Source organism: Puma concolor, chromosome B1 (genome assembly GCF_028749965.1).
Source record: "Puma concolor isolate L17-30 chromosome B1, mPumCon1.1.hap2, whole genome shotgun sequence".
Lineage (NCBI taxonomy): Eukaryota > Metazoa > Chordata > Mammalia > Carnivora > Felidae > Puma > Puma concolor.
Genome location: NC_141670.1, coordinates 25,461,547 through 25,483,044, shown reverse-complemented (window position 1 = coordinate 25,483,044; position 21,498 = coordinate 25,461,547). Strand labels below are relative to the sequence as shown.

Sequence of the window (21,498 nt, the reverse complement as noted above, 5' to 3'; positions counted from 1 at the left end):
TTACCCTTACCAACTAAATCCACTCAGGTATTAGTCAAAAGAAATGATAACATACGTTTGCACAAACACTTGTAAGATAATAGTGACAGCACCTTTGTCCACTTACAGGTAACTCTATAAAAGGCACAACTATAGTGCCAGACACGAGCTCAGTGCTTGCTAGAGGCTGAGGATGCGGGTGGGGGGTGGGGGGTGGGGGTGGCGGCGGCGGGTAGAGTGAGATTCACTATAACGTACAAGAGAGCTATTTTGAAGGTGATGAAAAAAAGCAAAATGACAAATAGGTAATATTTTCAACATAAATAACCGAACAAGTGTTAATGTCCATAATAAATCACTTCTACAAATCAAAAAAAAGCAAAATAGAAACAACCCAACTGAAAAAAATCAATGGATTTTATTTTACAGAATACATAGAGGTGACAGAATTGGGAAATAGAAGCTCAGGGTTCAAAGTTTGATATCACTGAAAATTCTGGGATAAAAAGCAAATCATCAGAGCTCTGGATCTTTGAGAATCAGATGTAAGTCTTCACAGAGAGGTGGGGAGGAATCTGCTGCTTAGAGAATGATCACTGGCTTGGAGTATGTATGGAATGTATATATGGAAATGATATCCCAGTACTGTGTTACTGGGTCAAATTGTATGAGAGTTTTATAATAAGGCACTTAAGATATTATCAATAATAAAATTTATTTATTTATTTATTTATTTATTTATTTATTTATTTAATATTTATTTATTTTTGTGAGAGAGAGAGAGAGAGCACAAGCAGGGGAGAGACAGACAGAGAGGGAGACAGAGAGTCCAAAGCAGGCTCCATGTGACAGCCCAACATAGGGCTTGAACCCACGAACTGTGAGATCATGACCTGAGCCAAAGTTGTACACTCAACAAACTGAGCCACCTGGTGCCCCAATAATAAAGTTTATTTGAATGGTATCACAAAAAGACTCATTCTATATTGAATAATTATTAGTATAATTTCACACAATGTTATTAGTATTGGCATATTATTAGCCAAAGCAATAAAAATATTTCAACTCAATGATAGATTACTATTGGATTGCACTATTGTATTAGGATATGTTATTTGTATGGATACATATTCCTTTCCAAGGCACCTAATGGAATCTTAAAAAGTGATTATTTAAGTAAACAGGTATCCTGTTAACATTAGCAGAAAAAGAACATGTAACTTTCATAGTCTCTCTGATAAACAGTAAGACAAAAACCTCTTTGCAAATATTTTAAGCAAGAAAAAACAACAGGAAAGAAAATGAAACTCTTACTCTTCTGGCTGGCATACAAAAAGCTAAAGGAAGACAAGTCAGGAGAAGAAAGTAAAAAGAAGAGCCGGGAAAGGGAAACACAGTACTATTAAGGGAGATGGAACATCATTACTCATTTGCATAGGTTATGCTGTACAGGAAGTGGCAATCTGCAAACTTCACCTGAAAAAAGGAATCTGCAGAGAAAGTCGAGCGTACTCCCACTGAAGAAAAAAAAGCAGATGACAATGGGCAGTGGAGATTGCTAGAAAGTGCTTCTTTTAGACAAAATCCTTTCCCTTCCTTTCCCTCCTTTTTTTCCAGTTGTGGGGGGGGGGGGCACCCTCTTTAATAGACAGAAGAAATATGGTGCCTGCACTGCTTCCCTAATCTTGAATGGGAGACTCAGGAGGTTCTGACCCTAATTTTTCCTCACACTCACTACTGGCTTGGCCTTCATGGTCTTTGAGACTTTTCAATGTGTGGCCAATGGCTGGCCAGAATCTGGATGAATGGTCAGGGATGAGCACAGAAATCTAGAGGAAGCATTTAGAAACTTCTTATAGTAGTTGGACAGAGTAATTTTATGTCTATTGAATCTAAGGATAAAACACTTTGGTTTCTCTTTTTTATGTTTTTGTTTTTTTCCCCTCAGTTTTATTTTCTAGGACTCTATTTTTATTATATTTTAAAATGGTATATGTCACCAGAAGAGTGAAAAAAAAGGTCACCATAAACAGGTTAGGAACTTTGCTCTAAATATATGCATAAAATATGTAGAGATAATAATTGCTTGAGTATTTCAATGGGTGTTAATTTAGCTCTCGTGTATCTAGATGGAGAGAAAAGGTAAAATCACTGTTTTGTGAATTATTTAATCAGCCTCTGAATTAAACAATTGTTGATGGAGCACCTGGGTGGCTCAGTCAGTTAAGTGTCCGACTTCGGCTCAGGTCATGATCTCGCAGTCTGTGAGTTCGAGCCCCGCATTGGGTTCTGTGCTGACAGCTCAGAGCCTGGAGCCTGTTTCGGATTCTGTGTCTCCCTCCCTCTCTGACCCTCCCCCATTCATGCTCTGTCTCTCTCTGTCTCAAAACTAAATAAACGTTAAAAAATATGAACAATTGTTGGTATTTGCACACTTCTTACTATTTGTTATTTATGTGGAAGAACAACATAGTAAGCAGTTTTAATATCTCAAGTTGGAAATTGGAAAAAAATGTTGAAAGGAAATGGAAGCATTTTTGCCTTTGGAGCTTCATGCACAGTGAGTGGTTCACATCTGGTACCAAGACTATAGATCATCAGTGATATAAGAACATTGAAAACTGAAATATTCAAAGAAAAACAAAGGATGGATGGTGGCAGGAAACAGCGCAGGCCATTTTGTCATTTAAGTGTAAAATATGATTATTCTAAAGTAAACCTTTTTATCTAGTTTTTAGGAAATGGTTAGCATTTCTTAGGATGATGATTTGCTCTAAAATCAGAAAACTGGAGATCTTTAGAAGCAGCTATTTTCGTTAGTTCTCTAAACTCATATATCTCTTCTTTATCTCCATGATGTCACTTGGTTGAATTATAATAAAGCAGAATTCATTTTTTAAAAGCATATCACTAAAAGCAAAAGCATAACTCAAAAGTTTCTGACTTTTTTTCTAACCTCATTTACTAAATCCCCTGTAATAGCTACATATTAAAAGTCATATCTACATATTAAAAGTCCTTACAAATAGTGATCATAGTTATTATCTAATGGGTTTCTGGTATTGTAGTACATCATCTAAAAAATGATTTCTGTTTCTTTTTCCTTTACTACTGACTACAGAGTTAAGAATAAGGATGTCTAGATCTTTGCAACTGGGGTAATACCACTGATTAATTTAATAGGATTTACTATTCTTAGTAAAAATTAGAATCACTCTCCAAGGCCTGATGAGTCTGGACCCATCCCATTTTTCCAGTTTTCTCTTTTCCCAAACACACACGCCGTGCTCCAGCTGGCTGGGCTGCACAATTGCATCACCCTGCCGTGTGCATTCCCATTGTTCTAACTTTGCCAACACTGTTTTCCATGCCTAGAATTGCTTTTGATCTCCCTGATCTCCCAGTTTTTCAAGGCTTTTATTTCACCCTTATCTTCTCTGGACCGTTCCAGACCAGGTGACCTCTTTTAGCTCACTGTTTCAAGTGTCTTGAGCATCTTGCCACTTAGTTGTTACCATGAAGTTGCTCAGCAGGCTGGAAGCATTCTCAAGGGATGTGTTCTCAAGGTCTAGACCAAGGAAGTTCCTAGACAACTCAACCGGAGGAGCAGGCAGAGCAGCGCTCATCAATATCACTTGTTCCTAGTCCTTTTTCCCTTGGCCCCGGGCTCTCAGCTTTTGAGTGGAGGAGGGAAGAAGTGAGGGAGAAAGATGGTAGGGAAGAGAACTGGATAGGCTGACGTTTGGCTGGACTTGCACTAACCTGGAGCAGGGAGAATACATTCCATGAAGGGCAAGCTGAGGACTGTAATCTTACTGAAAAATTAGAACATTTGTATCAGTTTTCAGCAATATGCGGTAATGAGTTTTCAGGGTCACTTGCGCTGTTTCTAGGATTACCAAGTTGGAAATTAGGTAATGTTTGTGTCATTACCCCTCCTGATGTTCCCTCCCTGAACATCTTCACACCTGCCATATCTTCCTTTTCCCTAAGGCATTCGTGTGACTGTCCAGAGTTACTGCCGCATGCTGGATTACCCCTTCACCCCCAATGTCCTCCATTTCACAGAGTTCAGAATTCTGTCATACAAGCTCTCGATAATACCTGCTGGGCTATTCCGAGAGGAAGTTTAGCCTAGGAGAAGAGGAGGAAATAGAGAGCTGTGGAAAAATTTATACATAAAACAAGGACCTGGTCCAAGCAAACATCTATTTATTGAATGTGAGTGAAACTACTTACTGATATTCAGTTTCTCATTTCATAGTCTCTGTTCTCTTTTTCTCTTCCTATCATGTCTGCAGATGGGATTATTTCCACTGCTATATATTTTTTGCTCAATTTATTTAAACTAAAAAAATCCACCCATTTCTCCCACCCCTAACCCCTACCTCTGGCAAACACCAGTCTGTTTTATTCTCTGTTATTCTCCGTGTCCATGTATATATAAAATATTCCACATATAAGAGATCATACAATATTTTTCTTTCTTCATCTGACTTACTTCACATAGCATAATGCCTTGAGGTCCATCCATGTTGTTGCAAATGGCAAGATTTCTTTTTTTATGGCTCAGTAGTATTCCATTGTACATATATCCATTTGTCCATTGATAGACAGGTTATTTACATATCTTAGCTATTATAAATAATGCTGCAATGAACATGGAGGTGCATTTATCTTTTTAAATTAATATTTTCATTATTTTTAATATAAATACCCTGAAGCATAATTACTGGATCACATGGTAGGTCTATTTTTAATTTTTTGAGGAACCTGTTTCCCACAGAGGCTGTACCAATTTATATTCCAAGCAACAGTGCACACAAAGTTCCCTTTTCTCCACATCCTTGCCAATATTTGTTATTTCTGCTCTTTTTGAGAATAGCCATTCTAACAGGTATGAGGTGATATCTCATTGCAGTTTTGATTAGCATTTCCCTGATGCCTAATAAAGTAGAGCATCTTTTTATATCCTATTGGTCATTTGCATGTCTTTTTTGGGAAAAAAGTGTCTATTCAGATCTTCTACTCATTTTTTAATTGAATCATTCATTCATTCATTCATTCATTTATTTATTTATTTATTTGCGATTGAGGTGTATGAGTTCTTTACATGTTTTGGATATTAGCTCTTTATCAATATATGATTTGTAAATATTTTATCCCTTTTGGTAGGTTGCCTTTCCATTCTGTTGATGGTTTCCTTTGCTGTGCAGAAACTTTTTAGCTTGATGTGGTTCTGCTTGTTTATTTTTGCTTTTGGGGTCAGATTCAAAAAAATCATTGCCAAGACTTATGTGAAGGAGTTTACCACCTATGTTTTCTCCAAGGAGTTTTATGGCTTCAAGTTTTATATTTAAGTTTTTAATTCATTTCAAGTTAATTTTTGTGTACAGTGTGAGAAAGTGGTCCAGTTTCATTCTTTTGCATGTAGCTGTCCAGTTTTCCCAAAACTATTTGTTGAAGAGACAATCCTTTCCCCATTGTATATTCTTGGCCTATTTGTGGCAAATTTATTGACCATATATTTAGAGGTTTATTTCTGGGCTCTCTGTTCTGTTCCATTGACCTATTTGTCTATTTTTATGCTGGTACTATACTGTTTCAATGACTATAGTTTTGTAACACAGTTTAAAATCAGGGAGGGTGATGTCTCTGGCTTTGTTCTTCCTTAAGATTACTTTGGCTATTTGGGGTCTTTTATAGTTCCACATAAATTTTGGGACTAATTGTTCTACTTCTATGAAAAATGCCATTGGAATTTTGATAGGAATTGCACTGTCTGCATGTTGCTTTGGGTAGTTATGGACATTTTAACAATATTAATTCTTCCAACCCATGAACTGTGGAATATCTTTCTATTTATTTGTATCTTCTTCAATTTTTTGCATTAAGGTCTTGTAAGTTTTCAACATACAGGTCTTTCACCTTCTTGATTAAATTTATTCCTAGGTTTTTAAAATTCTTTTTGGTGTAATTTCAATGGGATTATTTTCTTAATTTCTCTGATAGTTCATTATTAGTGTATAGAAATGCAAGAGATTTTTCTGTATTAATTTTGTATCCTGAAACTTTACTGACCTCATTTATTAGCTCTAACAATTGTCTAATGCAGTTTTTAGGGTTTTCTACATATAATATCATGGTATCTGCAAATAGTGACTTTTTATTCTTTCTTTCCAAAATGGATGACTTTTATTTCTCCCCCCACAAAACCTTCCTGTTCTTCCTTCTTCTTCTGCCTAATTGCTCTGGCTAGGACGTCCAAATATGTTTACTGCCTTAAAATGTTATATTTAACTGGTTGGATAATGATTAAGTTGGCTAGTGGCAAATATGTGAAACTATATGAACATAATATGGCATCTTTGATTACTCTGCTTGTTTAATAGACTTTTCATATATATCTTTTCTCTCACTTTGACTGTATGCTCTTTGAGGATAGTGTCTTAAATATTTTTATAAGCCCAGTACACTATCTGGTAAAAAAAAGACATTCAGAGATATTTCTGGTTATATTTATAATAAAATATGACCTTTTACTAGCCATTCAGTGTCACGATCATTTGTCTTAAGCCTTAGGATTTTTTTATGCAGTACAAACTTTGAAGTATGTATTAAGATTATATGCATGTGGAGGAAGAATAACCAGAAAACTTTCACTGACATGAACCAGTGATGCCTCAAACTTTATTTGGACTAGAACTCTCTGGAGAGTATATTACCTTTAAGATTCTTGAGTCTATGAGACTCTGAGTCAGTAGGCCTGGAGGCACCTAGGAATCTGAATTCTTAAACAAGCATTCTAGAAAATTATGATGAACATTTTAATAAACATTGCATTAAAAAGCTATGCTTTTATTTTCAAATTAAAAATGCCATTTTCTTTCAAACAAAAAATAATTGAGTGTCCTTTATGTGCAGGAATTTAAAAACAAACTAGACGTGGGTTTTATTATATAATAGAATAAGCCTTAATAATCATGATAAAGAATATAAAGGAATAAAACCCTTGTGAGAACTTCAAGTCTAGTATTTGAGAGTTCTGGGGAAAAGAGCTGATCTCAGAGTATAGGAAGTCATGGGAGGTTTCAAAGAGGAGGTAAATATAGAAATTTGGAAACAGTATGAAAGGAACCTTCAGGAAAAGGTAACAGTATTAGCAAAAACACTTCAGTAGAAAGTGCAGGATGTGGGGTGTGGGTCATTCTGTGATCCAGTCTCAGGGGCAGCTGAAGGTGAAGAGGGTGGCTTGGCTGACAGGCTGGGGCTGGAGATTGTGGAGATACAGCTTTAGTTGGGTGAGATTCCCATGAGAATACGTAAGGACAGACAAGAAAAGAAACTCCAAACATCAATGCCATTTAATGCATTTAAGGCTGAGGAGGGGATGTGGTGAGACAGCACTTCCATACTAAATATTGCTTCTTAATTATATTAAATATGATATCAATGAGTGCTATGATACAAACATGCAACTTTATTTCTATGTATTCTATGATATTAACTTCTATCACTTGAGATAAACAAAATAAGACTCTCAAATTAGAAGTTTAAGACCAATATCAAAACCATTAAAATAAGACCAATAAGTACAACCATAAAAATCAAAGCATTGTCTACCTAATGTATTTCTAAAATATAATTCCATAGAGTTGATCAGATATTTGTAGTTTTTACTATCTATATCACTTATGCAGAAACTTCAAGAAATATAAATGAGACTAAATTCTAGAGAATCAAAAAACATTATGAAGTATTCCTTTGCTCTCCTTCCTCCTAAAAACAAAACAAAACAAAATAAAACCCCAAAACCCCTAAGGGTTGAATAATTTCACTAAAGAAAACAAAAGAGAGGTAAGCTGAAGTCACGGGAAATGGAAGAGAAAGAGCAAAAGGCTGGAAACCTACGACAGATGGAGCAAAGACTTTCCAGATGTGGAATTCTTTCTATGGATCAGTGCTGTTAGCTTGGCTCACTTAAGTCCTACTAGAAAAAAAAAAAAATAAAGAGAGAGAGAAAAGAAAGGAACTATGGCTTCCTTTAACTTCTATCTGTAATCTAACTAAACTTACTTCGCTGAAATTTTATATTTTGTTTCCTTTAGGAAAATGTCTCAATATCTGTGATCTGCAGGCATTTTTCAAAATTGGCCTACATTCTAGATGGGAATGCTTTTGGAATGCCTGAAGACATCTGTACGTGAGTCAGACTATCTCCATTTGGAAAGACATTTCTAAGGTCTCTGTGTCACAGTCCTCTTGTCTGCATCACAAAAAGCTCAGGGCGCTCCCTGCATGTGAGGCTGAGAAGGTCACTGCTCTGTTTATGTTCTGTTGTCATGGACCATCTGGGAGAATGGCTCTTGATTAGCTGCAGAAGGATGAGTGCCATATCAGTGTCAGGGTCACAAATTAGACCGAGATGCCTTTTTTTGGTAAAGGCCCCCAAATCGGGTGCTCCAAAGTATTACAAAATAATGCAACTTCCCGTGTATGATAAACAAGTCAGCTTCCCACTTTACTAAAGTTATAAAAGAGAAAAGCCTTTCATCCCCCCCGCTTTGGGTTACCTAGCTGATGTTTGTTTTGCATAGATGAAAGCTAGTGTCCTCATCATTGCAGTTAGAATACAGCCGTTAGAGATCTTAGGGGGAAAAAATCGCTGAAATGGAACCCACATGGGTGACTTTTTTAAATTAAAAAATACTAAGTCATAGAATACAGGTATGTCAAGCAGAATTTTGATTTTTTTCTCTTAAAGATACTTTATTAAAAAAATGTGTCAAGTGTCTCACCCCCTGCTTATTTGTTTGTTTTTTGTTCCTTCTTGTGGATTCACAATGTTAGATATTATTACTTAATATCTTACTAATTGTGTTTAGTGGAAGGAGGGAATGTGAATACAGTCTATTGAAAGTATTAAATTGTCTGGGGCAGCAGCACTTGGCTCAAATAAATTACGATGTCAATTAGAAACTGAATGGCATGTTCAGGATGAAGTTGAGTGTGGTTTTTAAACGGAGATAATTTATTTGGTCAAGGGAAAAGAGAAAATCCATGGGTCTCATAAATACAAGATAAGATGGTCCTGATGTAGATGAGTGTCGCTAAGAGAGTTGGGACAGATGTTCTATGGTTGCAGGTAATTATGAAGCAGTAATATAGCTCTTTAGCATTAAAGTCAGTATAACTGTGAAAAAATAAAATTTTATTGAACATTCACTAAATAATTAGTTTTGGGTAGGTCTTGTGGAGTAAAACAAACTAAATAGCAAACAAAAGGGCGTCCTGCTCTTCACGGAGGCTCTTTTACAACATATTTTGGGGGATAGTGTATATATAGAAGAAGCAGAGAATGATGGAAGATATCAGGTAACATTAAATAACAGAGTATTTTTGATACTAATTGCACATTCAACAAGAGTTTGGAGAAGGATGCCTAATTATGTGAGTGCAAGGAACTAGTTCATGTTAGGTCCAACGAAAAGCCTGAGGCATGAGGATACAGAGATATTGTGCAGACGTGGGGCAGAGACCTCCTGAGAGTTGCAGCTGACACGTGGGATGGAAACAGCTACTTTTTTTATCTCTTTCTCTAGTTTGCATTGTCTCTCACTTCTCTGTCTTGGCCCAATTGTGCCATTTTTCTGCTCTTCTTTGCAGGATGGTTTCCTATTACTTTACCTCACAGTGCATATGAATTTTTAGCCAAAGCATCTGTTGTAGTTTGACTGTTTCTTCAGCTCATAATTTAACTGAGAAATACACACACACACACACACACACACAGAGAGAGAGAGAGAGAGAGAGAGAGAGAGAGAGAAAAGAGAGAAAGGAGAGATGGGCAGAAAGAGAGAAAGAAGTTGTCCACTGGTCAGCCAGTTATTCTCTGACCTTGAGTCAAGTGTGACCCCCACCCCCACTTGGCTGCCTCCGGTCCAACAGACTCTAGCCATGGGTTAGAATAAGGGGTCGCAAGATACTAGGCTGCTCCTTTCAGGGGCAGAAGATAAGATGAGCAGTGAAACCTGTCTGATTCAAAGGAAGAGTTCATCAAAGGGTAGGGCAATTAGAGGTGGCTTGGTAGAAAAAGTGGCACTCAAGTGAGTCCTTGAAGGAAGAGTGTGGTTTGGAGAAAAAAGATAGTAGAAGAATGTTTGGGAACAGTAAACTTCAGGAGCAAAGGCATAAAGACAGAAATAAGTAGATCATATAAATTATATGAATTATTACAGTTTTACTAATTTTGACCACACTTTTATTACAACACTTGGAGGTCGAAGAAATGGCAATGTTGAGCATGAAGAAGTAGAAAACACATAAGCTTTGGAGCCAGAGGGACTGATGTTCTGTGTAGCTTAGTATAAGGAGTCATCTAGCTCTCTTTTCAGAGATTATATGGTAGTACACAATAAATAACAGCTGTTGTCATATATATAAATATATATATATATATATATATATATATATATATATATATATATATATTTAGTAGTAATATTTTTATTTTGAAAACTTGAAGAAATTCCAAAGGAAAGAAATGAAGTAATGAAAGTCGATGGTTAAGAGAACAGAATTACTTTTGCCTAAAGAAGAAAGGATAAAGATTGAAATAGGTGGACTGTGTAATATATTTTATGATCAATGAAGTTTTTTTTTAAAGTGTTTATATTACAAATGTATTAAATAAGGGGCACCTGGGAGGCTTAGTCGGTTAAGAGTCTGACTCTTGATTTCAGCTCAGGTCATGATCTCACAGTTTGTGGGTTCAAGCCCCATGCTGGGCTCTGCACTGACAGCATGGAGTCTGCTCTGCTTGGGATTCTCTCTCTACCCTCCCCCCCCCGCCCCTCCCCCACTTGAGCACACTCGCTCACTTGCTCTCTCTCAAAATAAATGACTAAACTTTAAAAACATAACAAACAAAAGAATGTATTAAATAAGCTCTTTAAACTAAGGTATATCAATATAATGAAATATTAGTGCTACAAAGAAATGAGCTATCAAGTTATGAAAAGACATGCAGGAACCTTAAATGCATATTACTAATTGAAAGAAGCCAATCTGAAAACCCTACACACTGTACCATTATTTTTTGTTTCATTTCATTTCATTTCATTTCATTTCATTTCATTTCATTTCATTTCATTTCATTTCATTTCATTTCATTTCTAGAGACAGAGAGAAAGAGTGGGGTAATGGGGCAGAGGGAGAGAGAGAGAGAATCTTAAGCAAGCTCCAGGCTCAGCATGGAGCCCTATGTGGGGCTCGATCCCAAGGACCCTGTGATCATGACCTGAGTGGAAGTCAGGAGTCAGACACTCAACGAACTGAGGCACCCAGGTGCTTCTACATGCTGTACCATTCCAGTATCACACAGAAAAGCTTCCCTATCCCCCATATCCTCTGTGCTTCATCAATTCATGTCTCTCTATCCCCAACCCCTGATCTTTTTACTAAATCCATAGTTTTGCCTTTAAACGAATGTCATATATTTGAGCTGTACTTGCCACTAAATTTTTCTGTGAATCTAAAACTGCTCTAAAAAATAAAGTTTATTTATTAAAAATACCCTTTTTAGGTGTACAGCGTTATGCTAAATGATTTAAAATTTTTTTTTATGTTTATTTATTTTTGAGAAACAGAGAGTGACAGAGCACGAGTGGGGAAGGGGCAGAGAGAGAGGAAGACACAGAATCCAAAGCAGGCTCCAGGCTCCAAGCTGTCAGCACAGAGCCCCGTGCAGGGCTTGAACCCATGAATGGTGAGATTATGACCTGAGTGGAAGTTGAACGCTTAACCAACTGAGCTACCCAGGCGCCCAGGTAAGTGACTTTTAAAAACATGCTTAAGACTATTGGAGGCAGTGCTGAGACGAATCACTTGACAGAAAACGACAATCCATATATACCATTAAGTATGAAAATGGCCATATTTCAGAAAGCATAAAATTAATATGAGCAGGAGTCGTCATAGAAGACTTCATGGTGAAGGTGAGACCCAAATGAGACCTTAGGAGCTGAGGGAGTTAATTTATGGAAGGGAAATAGGAGGATCAAAGGTCAAGTTACGTAGAAGCAAATTTAGGGGAAAAGTGTTGTTGCTACCATGGCTACAGCGGAAGGTACATGTTAGAAGAGGATGGGAGATAAGGTTGGGAAGGAAGGTCAAGGTCAGGTTATGGAAAAATTTATTCATCAGCCTGAGGAGTCTTGGCATTTAACCACTACATACAGCATACAGCATAGTAGTTAAGAGCATGCATACTAGTCTGTGTTGCTTGCTTTGAATCCTGCCTCGGGCAAAGTGTGACTTTGGGTATTTTAGGCAACCTCTGAATTTCAGGTTCCTCATCTCTATAATATGGAAAACAGGAACACTTACCTTATAGGGTTGCTAGAGGATTTACTGAGTTTGTATCTATAAAGTGCTTAGGAAAGTGCAGGCACAGAGTAAATGCTTGCTGTTATTATTCATTCAACCATTCATTCTACAAACATTAAGTCAAAGACCTTCTAAGAGGCTGGCATTATGCAGATGAAGAGAAAATGTCTGCCTTTCAGGAAATCATAGCACAGCAGGGAAAATATTTGGATAAATATATCCAAGAAGACCAGAGACTTAAAAAGGTAAATTAAAGAAGTGAAGAACTGTACTATTATCCTCCATTTACTAGTTTCCTTAAATCCCTAGGAAAGAATTGATTGAACATTTATATTAAAAAGAAGCTTATAATATTAGCAGTTGGGAGTCACTGGAATGTGTTTTCTGGTTAGACAAAATTTTAAAACAAAAATCAAAACCCCATTGTGGTGGGTAAGTGGGGGCTTTAGGGGATCATTTTGCTTAAACATCACTCCTAGAATTCTAGAAAATCTTTATTATTTATTTATTTATTTATTTACTTACTTACTTAGTTACTTATGTTTCTTTATTTTTGAGAGGTGGAGAGAGACAGAGCACTAGTGGGGAAGGAGCAGAGAGAGAGGGAGACACAGAATCCAAACAGGCTCCAGGTTCTGAGCTGTCAGCACAGAGTCCAATGTGGGGCTTGAACTCATGAACTATGAGATCATGACCTGAAATGAAGTTGGATGCTCAACTGACTGAGCCACTCAGGCGCCCTATAAAATCTTTTCTATCTGATTACAGTAATCAGGAGAAAATAGCTTTTTGAATTCCTGATCCATTCTCCTGAAATAGCCAGACTGGTGTTCGGCACAGCCTTCCCACAACAAAATGGGCACCAGCCTTGTCTTGGGCATGAGTAAGTTTGTTATGGTTGTTAATAACTGCCTTGGATTTCTCATTTAGATAAACCACATCTCAAAATGTGATTTTTAGTCTACAATAGAAATATTTACGCATCCATCTGGGAGAGAGATTGATCTCAAAGTTTTGCCTCTAGAAAAACAAATCAGAGTCCTTCAAACCAAAGGAGGGTCAGTGAGAGAAGAAAAGCACAGTCATACCAGTAGAGTGGTAGGTCATTTCACACTCAGGTCAAAGTAATACTTGTTATGTGTACCTTTCCAAAGTACATGCACCTCCCTAAGAAAGTAGAATCAATGTACAACTATCTTGTGGGTACATATTTGTCTATGTATTCATATGATTAATAAAAGTAACTGAACTGCAAACTGTGCACTGTGAATTCTGCAAAAGTAAATATTTGAGGGCATCTAAAAATGATCAGATAAGATTGTCAAACTACCTGAAAGTTCTTCTATTGCTCTGTAAAACAAAACTGATGGAAAGGGGCCTTTTAATAAATTGTTCTTCAGGGAAGATTGGAAGGACATGTTAATTTTTCTAGTGATAAAAGGTCAATGTCAATTAAAATACTTAATTCAAAACTGCCTCATTAGCGTGGACTGGTAGTTCCTCGCTCCCTCTTCCCAGTCCTGATAGCCATTCTTTCAAGGGATGAAGCAGGGAACAGAATGTGCACAAGGCTTTTTGGAGGAAGAAGTTTTAAGCTCGTCAAATGTGAAGAGTTATGGTAGTTGATAGACTTAAGATTAATGTAGTGCATGCATGATTCAAAACTATTGTTTGAGTATCTGCTTGTGCAAGGATCCTACACTGGGTGCAGGGTGACAAAGATAAAATGGAGGGCGTTTATACCTTCAAGAACTCAGAGCCTGATAGGGAAGATAATTCATGAACAGGAATACATCACAGGTATCACTACATGTCATAGAAAGATCCAGCCACCTTTGGCTATGGAGACCTGAGAAGACCACTCCAAGTACAGGGGGAATCATTCAAATTGCAACTTGTTAAAGAGAAATTATCATGTACCTGTGCTGCTTGAAATATCATTGGGAAGGAAAGGAAATATATTTGATTGGTTCTGGTGACATACTAGATTTACTTTTCCTACTTGGTAATAAATGAAATACCAACAGAACATTTAGAAATAGATTTAGAAAATTACCTGTACTGAAAAATATCCTATGAATTCAAGACTTTTGGCATTTAAGAATAGCTTACTTCTATTTTTCATGAACTCCTTGATACCTGAAAGCTAATGTGTTTCCTCTCAACAGCCCAGTCAACCACAGCCAACTTTTCATGGATTAGTTTACATTGGGTTTCAGAGAAACTGAGAGGTTATGTGTGGGCATACCCTAAATTCCTTCCTCATAAAAAAGCAAGCAAACAGAGACCATAATACTAAGAAAAGTGGAGCAAGTGAGTATTTATAAGCTACTAGTATAAAAATAATGAAATTCATTTTTGGAGAGTGAAAGGGAATAAAGAGTTTGGAATGTTGGCCAAAGCCCAGCCTGGCCAGATAAAGACAATTTTCAGATCCTGCCGAACCCTGTAAAACAGCTGGGGTTCTTTGCAGTCACAGAAAGCACTTCACTTAGAATAGAATGATAAGATTCTGCATTTGGCTCTGGGAGTATTATATGTATGGAGTAAAGCATTTGTTGATTTTTTTAAAAAAGATCTTGTTTATTCATTTATCAAATATCAAGCAACTACTGTAATGTCATACACTGGGAGTATAAGTTGAATAAAACGAAATTCCATCTCTCAAGATGCTTACGGTCTAGTGAGACAGCACTAAAACCAGTCTGATCTGTGCTAAAATGGAGACATGATATGGAGCAGAATGTTTCAAAGGAAAACTGAAATAGAGTGGTCATATTTTTGTTCTTTCATTAAATCCCAATATCTGTAGATATTGAAACCTGATTTAGAGCAAAATACATCACATGGATAATTCCCTGAATCAAGCAATGATAATCAGATTGGAAAAGGGGGAATATCTTTGCATTTCAGTTTTGGGTTTTTGTGTTTTTGTTTTTGTCATCTGTATTTCTCTTCTCAGTGATCAAAGGCAGCCAAGAAAATTAATACCAAAAGGCACCAAATCTGGGCTTTGTTATTAGGTGTGTTTACAAGGAACTTGGAATGAAATTATGAAAACCCTGATTTTTCCCCTCACACATTTGTCACAAAGAAGTATTTGATTTCTATGTTCTGCCTTACTAGCCACAACACAAAATGTGGAGAGACTGTGAATCTGTTATATGCTTCTGAAAGCTATCTTTCACAAGTGTTTCAGGCTATAATTATTCATTATCTTGGTTTTAACATTTTCTGGCCAACAAACTAACCTAAAGGCAGGAGTACAAACATTCTAAGAAAAATGACCAAGGAATGCAAACAAAGTCAGATTCTAAGTCATCTTTCTCAATGGTGCGCTTTACAGATTTGTATGAGATAGGTCCACAAATAACACCATTAATTAATTACCCAGCTGAAATATTTGGCAGTTATGGGGGTAGTAGGAGTAATGGGAGGGGGGAGAGTGAGTTATATAAATTTTTAGAACTATATTAACATTAAATCATTAAGATTGAAGTCAAAGCATCTTTGTAGTTATAATTTATTGGTTAACATGTATTTACAGAACACTCACTTATGTGCTTATTAGCTGTTTTAATTATAGGGCACACAGACAATATCCCTTATCTAGAAAAGCTCATGGCCTAGACATGAGGGCATACCACAAAGCAAGATAATAAGATTGCAGTAACAAACACAGAGTTTTCTAGGGGCACGGAAAAATCAATGACTAACTCTGCTTAGGAAGTAATTCATTAAGGAGACAATATTGTTGGATCTAATAAAACAAGCAGAATTTTCAAGTCACTCAGGGCAAAAACTTTGCCATTTTTGGTTAATATAATAATGGTCTATTTTTCAGAGCTGCCATGCATTCTGACAAAATTTGCGAGGTGTTCTGTGATTTAACTTTAGAATGAGAGATTTCATATTACTTTATACTGCTACTTTTCAAATATGCTCAGTCACACTTGGGTGACTAAAATGCAATGCTAATTCTCTAATTTATAGGCATCTATGCAATAGAGGACACGTTCTAAATCATAAGTGTAGACATTTTTATCTCTCACGCAATTAAATGAAATTATATTCATTTAGGATGAATGTCCATATCTTTTTCCCTCCGAATAAGCCATTTATCTCCTTTTCTATCTCTGCCTATCATCTGTATTTTTGAAAGGTGGTTGCATGATGCAGGCAAAAGTAGAAAGACACAGAGCTAGAAAGGGCTCTGTGGCTGTATGAGATGGCTGAAGTTGGATGAACAAACCAGCAAACCAACACAAGGGAAGAGAAAGGGGAGAAAATATTGGTAGGTATATTGGTGAGACTCCTCACAGGAAACAGATGCTACATTGGGTAACTGAGGAAAGTTTAGTAACAGAATTATATATAAATTTAGGGAAGCCACAAAGGCCAGAGGAGAGAATGGTTTTCAGTACCTGGGACTTGTGTGGAAAGAGTCACCTAAGAGAAGCTGGCAGGGACTCCTTGGGAAACAGATGGGGGCTAACTACCCAACTCCACAGCCCCAATGTCACACCCTGCCTTCCTCTCCTCCCAGTCTCCTCTTATTGGTGGAATAGGGAAGGAACAGGGAAGGGAACTGAAGGAATAGGGAAGACAAAAAGGTGGGCAGTCCCCTGGTTCTTTCTGTCGACACTGGTCAGCCGCCAGGGCACAGAGTTGACAAGAAGTAGTAGATCTGGGTGACAAAATGGACATTATCTAGCATAATACATTAGACTGCTTCCAGATTACAAATGGCCAGGTATGATGCAGGCAATTTGACCTTACCCTGTAGAGAGCCAGGAGGAGGAAAAAGTTAAAGCAGAAATTGATACGATCAGGTGGTCCTTTTCAAACATCACTCTGGTGACAGTGTAGAGAGTAGACTGGTGTAATGACAGGTTGAGTCAGGGAAACCAGTTCTGGTTGCTGTGGCAAAAGTCCATGGGAAGTGGAGGACTGCATTAATGCAATGGCAGGGAGAAGGGACGAGGGTTGATTAGAAGGCAGTGTTGACAGGACTGTGTGTAGGGGGTGAGGGAGGAAGGGTGGGAATTGGGAAGACACTATCCAATTACCCCAGGGACTAGGGATGTAGTGGATAATATAGTCCTAAGAAAATAGGATGCAGGGTATAGATTTCTCATGGGCAAACTGTGAAAGTTGAAGATTATCTGTTCACAAGAGAGAACTTCACCCTAATAGAGACAGGAATTTCTAACGAGAGGTTAAAATATGACCAACTCTGTGTGTGCTGTGATAACTTCTGTCTGAAGTAACTCACTCAAAGGCTTACAGAGAAAGTGATCTCTTTTTTCCACATGGATGGCTGCTTAACTGTTAATTGGTGCCCTGAGGAAGCATTTAAGAGCTCTTGGATCAGACATGGGCAGTAGTAACACAGCTAGCTTCTATTTGGCTTGTACACATGGTAGTTATAAGCACAACTAATTATCATAAAAAACAGCTACCATTTTTTCAGGGCCTATTTTGTGCCAAGCATTGTTGCCTTACAACAACAACATGGCAGCTTCTTTATTTATACTTTAGAAATGGGAAAATGAGGAGGTTAAGTAACTTGCTCAAGGCCACACAGATAGGAAGCAGATGTGCTAGAGAGCATACCAATGGCATTAGGCCCACTCTTTAGGGGCATACAGATGCTGGTGGTATAAGGGAGTTATATGAAAATATTATGTGTTGGATACAATTACACACGAATACTTATGTGATTAATTATGATTTTTTAAAATAAATTAATTGCACCCCATTTCAGATCCTGAGAACATACATTTTGATACTTGGATTCTTTTCCTGGTAAGCTTTCTGAATAAGGTGGTTTAAGAAATTCTCAATTGAGAAGAGGAAAAGGAAGATGCTGGCCCAATAAAACATTGAGACTAAGTTCCTTCAGGGAAAGGAACATGCCTTATTCATAAACTGCTTCCTTGATAGAACCTAAAAAGACACCTAGTATATGTTGCTGCTCGATATGTATTTCTGGAATGAATGAACCAACAGGAGGCTCTTTCAAAAGTGTCTCCCCTTGGAGATTTTTGTCATCACAAGGTGGAAGATGAGCAGCAAGATTAATTCCACCAGGCTGTATTTACATAGCAACATGGATCAGAATAGAAGATGTCTACTTAAAGCACACACAGAAACAACCACACAACTGTATCTCAAGAATTATTAATGGAATGTACCCAAAATGATTTTTTTTTTTTTTAAGAGCTTCACAAGGCCTGGTGGGATTGGTTCCAGTTGGCTTGGATGAGAGGTCACACAGATTAAAAATAGACTTTCTTAATATGGAACAATAGGCTACATTCATTTAACAAGACAGAAAAAAAAAAAATGACAGGCCTCAGGGTGGGAATGAAGCTTAATCCTATTTAAGAGCTCAATTAACCCTCAGAAGATTGAGTAGGTCCTCTGCCTTCACTGCCATTCTTCTGTCTAGCAGAGCTTAAAAACAGAGATTCATAAAGAGGAATACATTTGTATATAACTGAAAATATTTTAAATGGGGCATAATAAAGTTTAGTAATACAAGAACCAGTTTGCTTAGGCCATTATGGTCCTTTAAAACTAGAAATAAGTCATTCTCTTTTAATTGTCAAATCTGTTACCATTATTAATAAAATATTCAAACACAAGTCTTTATCTTGACACATCAATTCACCGATTCTTAAAAAATAATTTCTTTCCTATAATTATCAAACAAAATTACATTTCCTTCTAATCAGTACACTCTCAAGAAATCTGCATCAAAATCCACGCTGGAGTAAATTCCAATTATTCTAATGTTTTAATATATAGAAGCCAGGTTCTGTTCAAATTAGTCCATCCTGGGTCAGACATCTGGGGGTCTGGATTGGTCATATGTATCAATGGGTAGACCTTATTTTCACAGATCACCTTGTGGAACCTCTTTTGGAATGGAATTTATCAGCTCTTTTCATTGGTGCCCTAGGATTATAGAAATGACTCAAATCATTAAAGAGTGACCATTTCATGTTTTTGGGGTTTTTTTTTGTGGTTAGATCATGATAAAAAGTGGTGGTTTCATTATATTTATGCTTCTTTAATTAGTTCTTTGTTCTAATAAAACTATCTTTAAAATATTTGAGAAGCTTGAAACACTGAAGGCTTCTCCCTATCAAACCGAAATTATTTAAATGGCAGAAGGAAAAGTAACTCTTTGGCTCGTCATTCCCTCAAGCAGTGGCATTTCTATCCCTTCTTCCTTCCCCTGCCCCATCCCCCAGCCAAGAATTCACATCCTAATTTTCTCCTTAGGGTGTAAAAGAATTTGCTGACATTCTGGAATAAGATGGCAACTTTGCTGTTATAAACTTTGTTTAAATTGCACCTACTCTTGGAAATTACAGAGACTGTCACAACCCAAGATAAAGCATGACTTTGACCTTCTTTCTTTTTGTGATGTAAATGTTACTTAACCATTTATTTCTTGTCCCACCAGTTAGATACTAACACATCTATTTAAGGTATTAGAGCACTGGAACTATAATTTGAATTCATTTACTACATGCTATGAACCCGTTAAATACCACTGCCTTGTTAAATTGAACAATTTTTCTCTCAAACTGCCAGTTCAGTATTTTCCTTCTGTTCTGAAGGGCTACCTTTCAACATATTAGGGTCAAGATATCAGATATAGCCTAAACAGGAGAGAAAAGTTAAGCTCATGGAAGGATACAAACTATGAAAGCTTTTTGGTGAAAACTACCCGGTGGCAAAAGTAGGGTCACTGAACTAGAAAGAGAACATCCTCCATATAAAAATTATCGGACAAACTAATGCTTTCGTGTGAGGTCATTTAAGTCATGACATCATTTAGATGATAGCAGAAACTTTAACATGGTTCTTACAAAGTCACAAACACCAAATTTCTAAGTGATATGCTTCAAGTTTGGTAGTATATCTTCAATTTTTAAAAAAGATTATTATTATTATTATACATAAAACATAAAACAGTACTGAGGATAATCAAAAGATATTTTTGAAAAGCACCTGATTCTATCAATCCAAGTCTAATTTTTCACATTTCCATGTTTCTCCTTAGTCTTTATCCATTTCTCATGGTACTGCTAAGCGTTATAATCATAGCCCAGAGCATAGATACATTTTCTAATTTTCTCATACAATCATTCATATTGCTTCAAAATTATACTTTTGATGGTATAGCATCAGCTTTAAATAAGTACACTTCGTTCTGTGACTACTATTGTAAGCTATTTAAGACGAGAAAATAAATCTTGATGATTATTGACAATTGAGTTCCAAAGGCTGTTCCCTGGTACACTAAACAACATCTAATTCTTTTCCTCAAGAAAAAAAGTTGTGGTTATGGTTACAAGTAAGGCTGCAAGAAGCACACATCTTATTCTAACATGATGTAACATTCTGTTAGAAAACCACATTTTTTTCTTACATTCTGAGCAAAACAAATAGATTTTTCAGAAATTCAATCATAACATTTGCCTAGAAATTGAGATTTATACACTTTTGATATTTAATAAAATGTCTACATGAAGATGGAATTTTATTCTAAAATAGGAAAATAGGAGGGAAAACATAACCAAATGTCCACTTACCAGCCGTTTCCTTCTCTGAAATACCTGGAATAGCCTGAAAAAAAAAGCCACAAAAATTATGTTATCACTAGAAAGAAACATCAAAATGTTATTAGGAATAAAATGAACTACCATAAATGCAGCAAATATTAAATAGAACCCAGCAGTAGAGAAATGAGCAGGCAGGGGAACTGAATAGACATTTTTCCATAGAAAGCATACACATGGCCAACAGGTACATGAAAAGGTGCTCAACATCACTAATCATCAGGGAAATGCAAATCAAAACCACAATGAGGTATCACCTCCCAACTGTTAGAAAGGTTATTAAGAAAAAGACAAGAATAACAAGTGTTGGCAATGATATGTAGAAAAGGGAACCCTTGTGTACTGTCAGTGGAAGTATAAATTACACAGCCACTAAGGAAAACAGTATGGAGTTTCCTCAAAAAATTAAAAAATAGAACTACTATATGACCCAGCAGTCACACTTCTGGTATGTATCCAAAGGAAATGACAAGAGGATCTCAAGGAAATAGCT

General features: G+C 36.7%; 1 protein-coding gene and 1 long non-coding RNA gene across 9 annotated transcripts in view; both read right to left on the bottom strand.

Annotated features, from left to right (window-relative positions):
• Positions 1-21,498, bottom strand: part of DLC1 (DLC1 Rho GTPase activating protein) — a 566,624-nt gene that overhangs the window by 197,364 nt on the left and 347,762 nt on the right. For all 8 annotated transcript variants that reach the window (XM_086703318.1, XM_086703319.1, XM_086703316.1 and 5 more), the window contains one exon: positions 20,979-21,012. In XM_086703318.1, coding sequence (XP_086559444.1) covers positions 20,979-21,012 — 34 coding nt within the window. The remainder of the gene's footprint in view (positions 1-20,978; positions 21,013-21,498) is intronic.
• LOC147581513 (uncharacterized) lies at positions 692-10,441 on the bottom strand. The gene is made up of 2 exons (XR_015249982.1): positions 6,173-10,441; positions 692-6,141 (listed from the first exon to the last, which is right to left on the bottom strand). It is a non-coding gene; the product is annotated as an uncharacterized LOC147581513 (long non-coding RNA).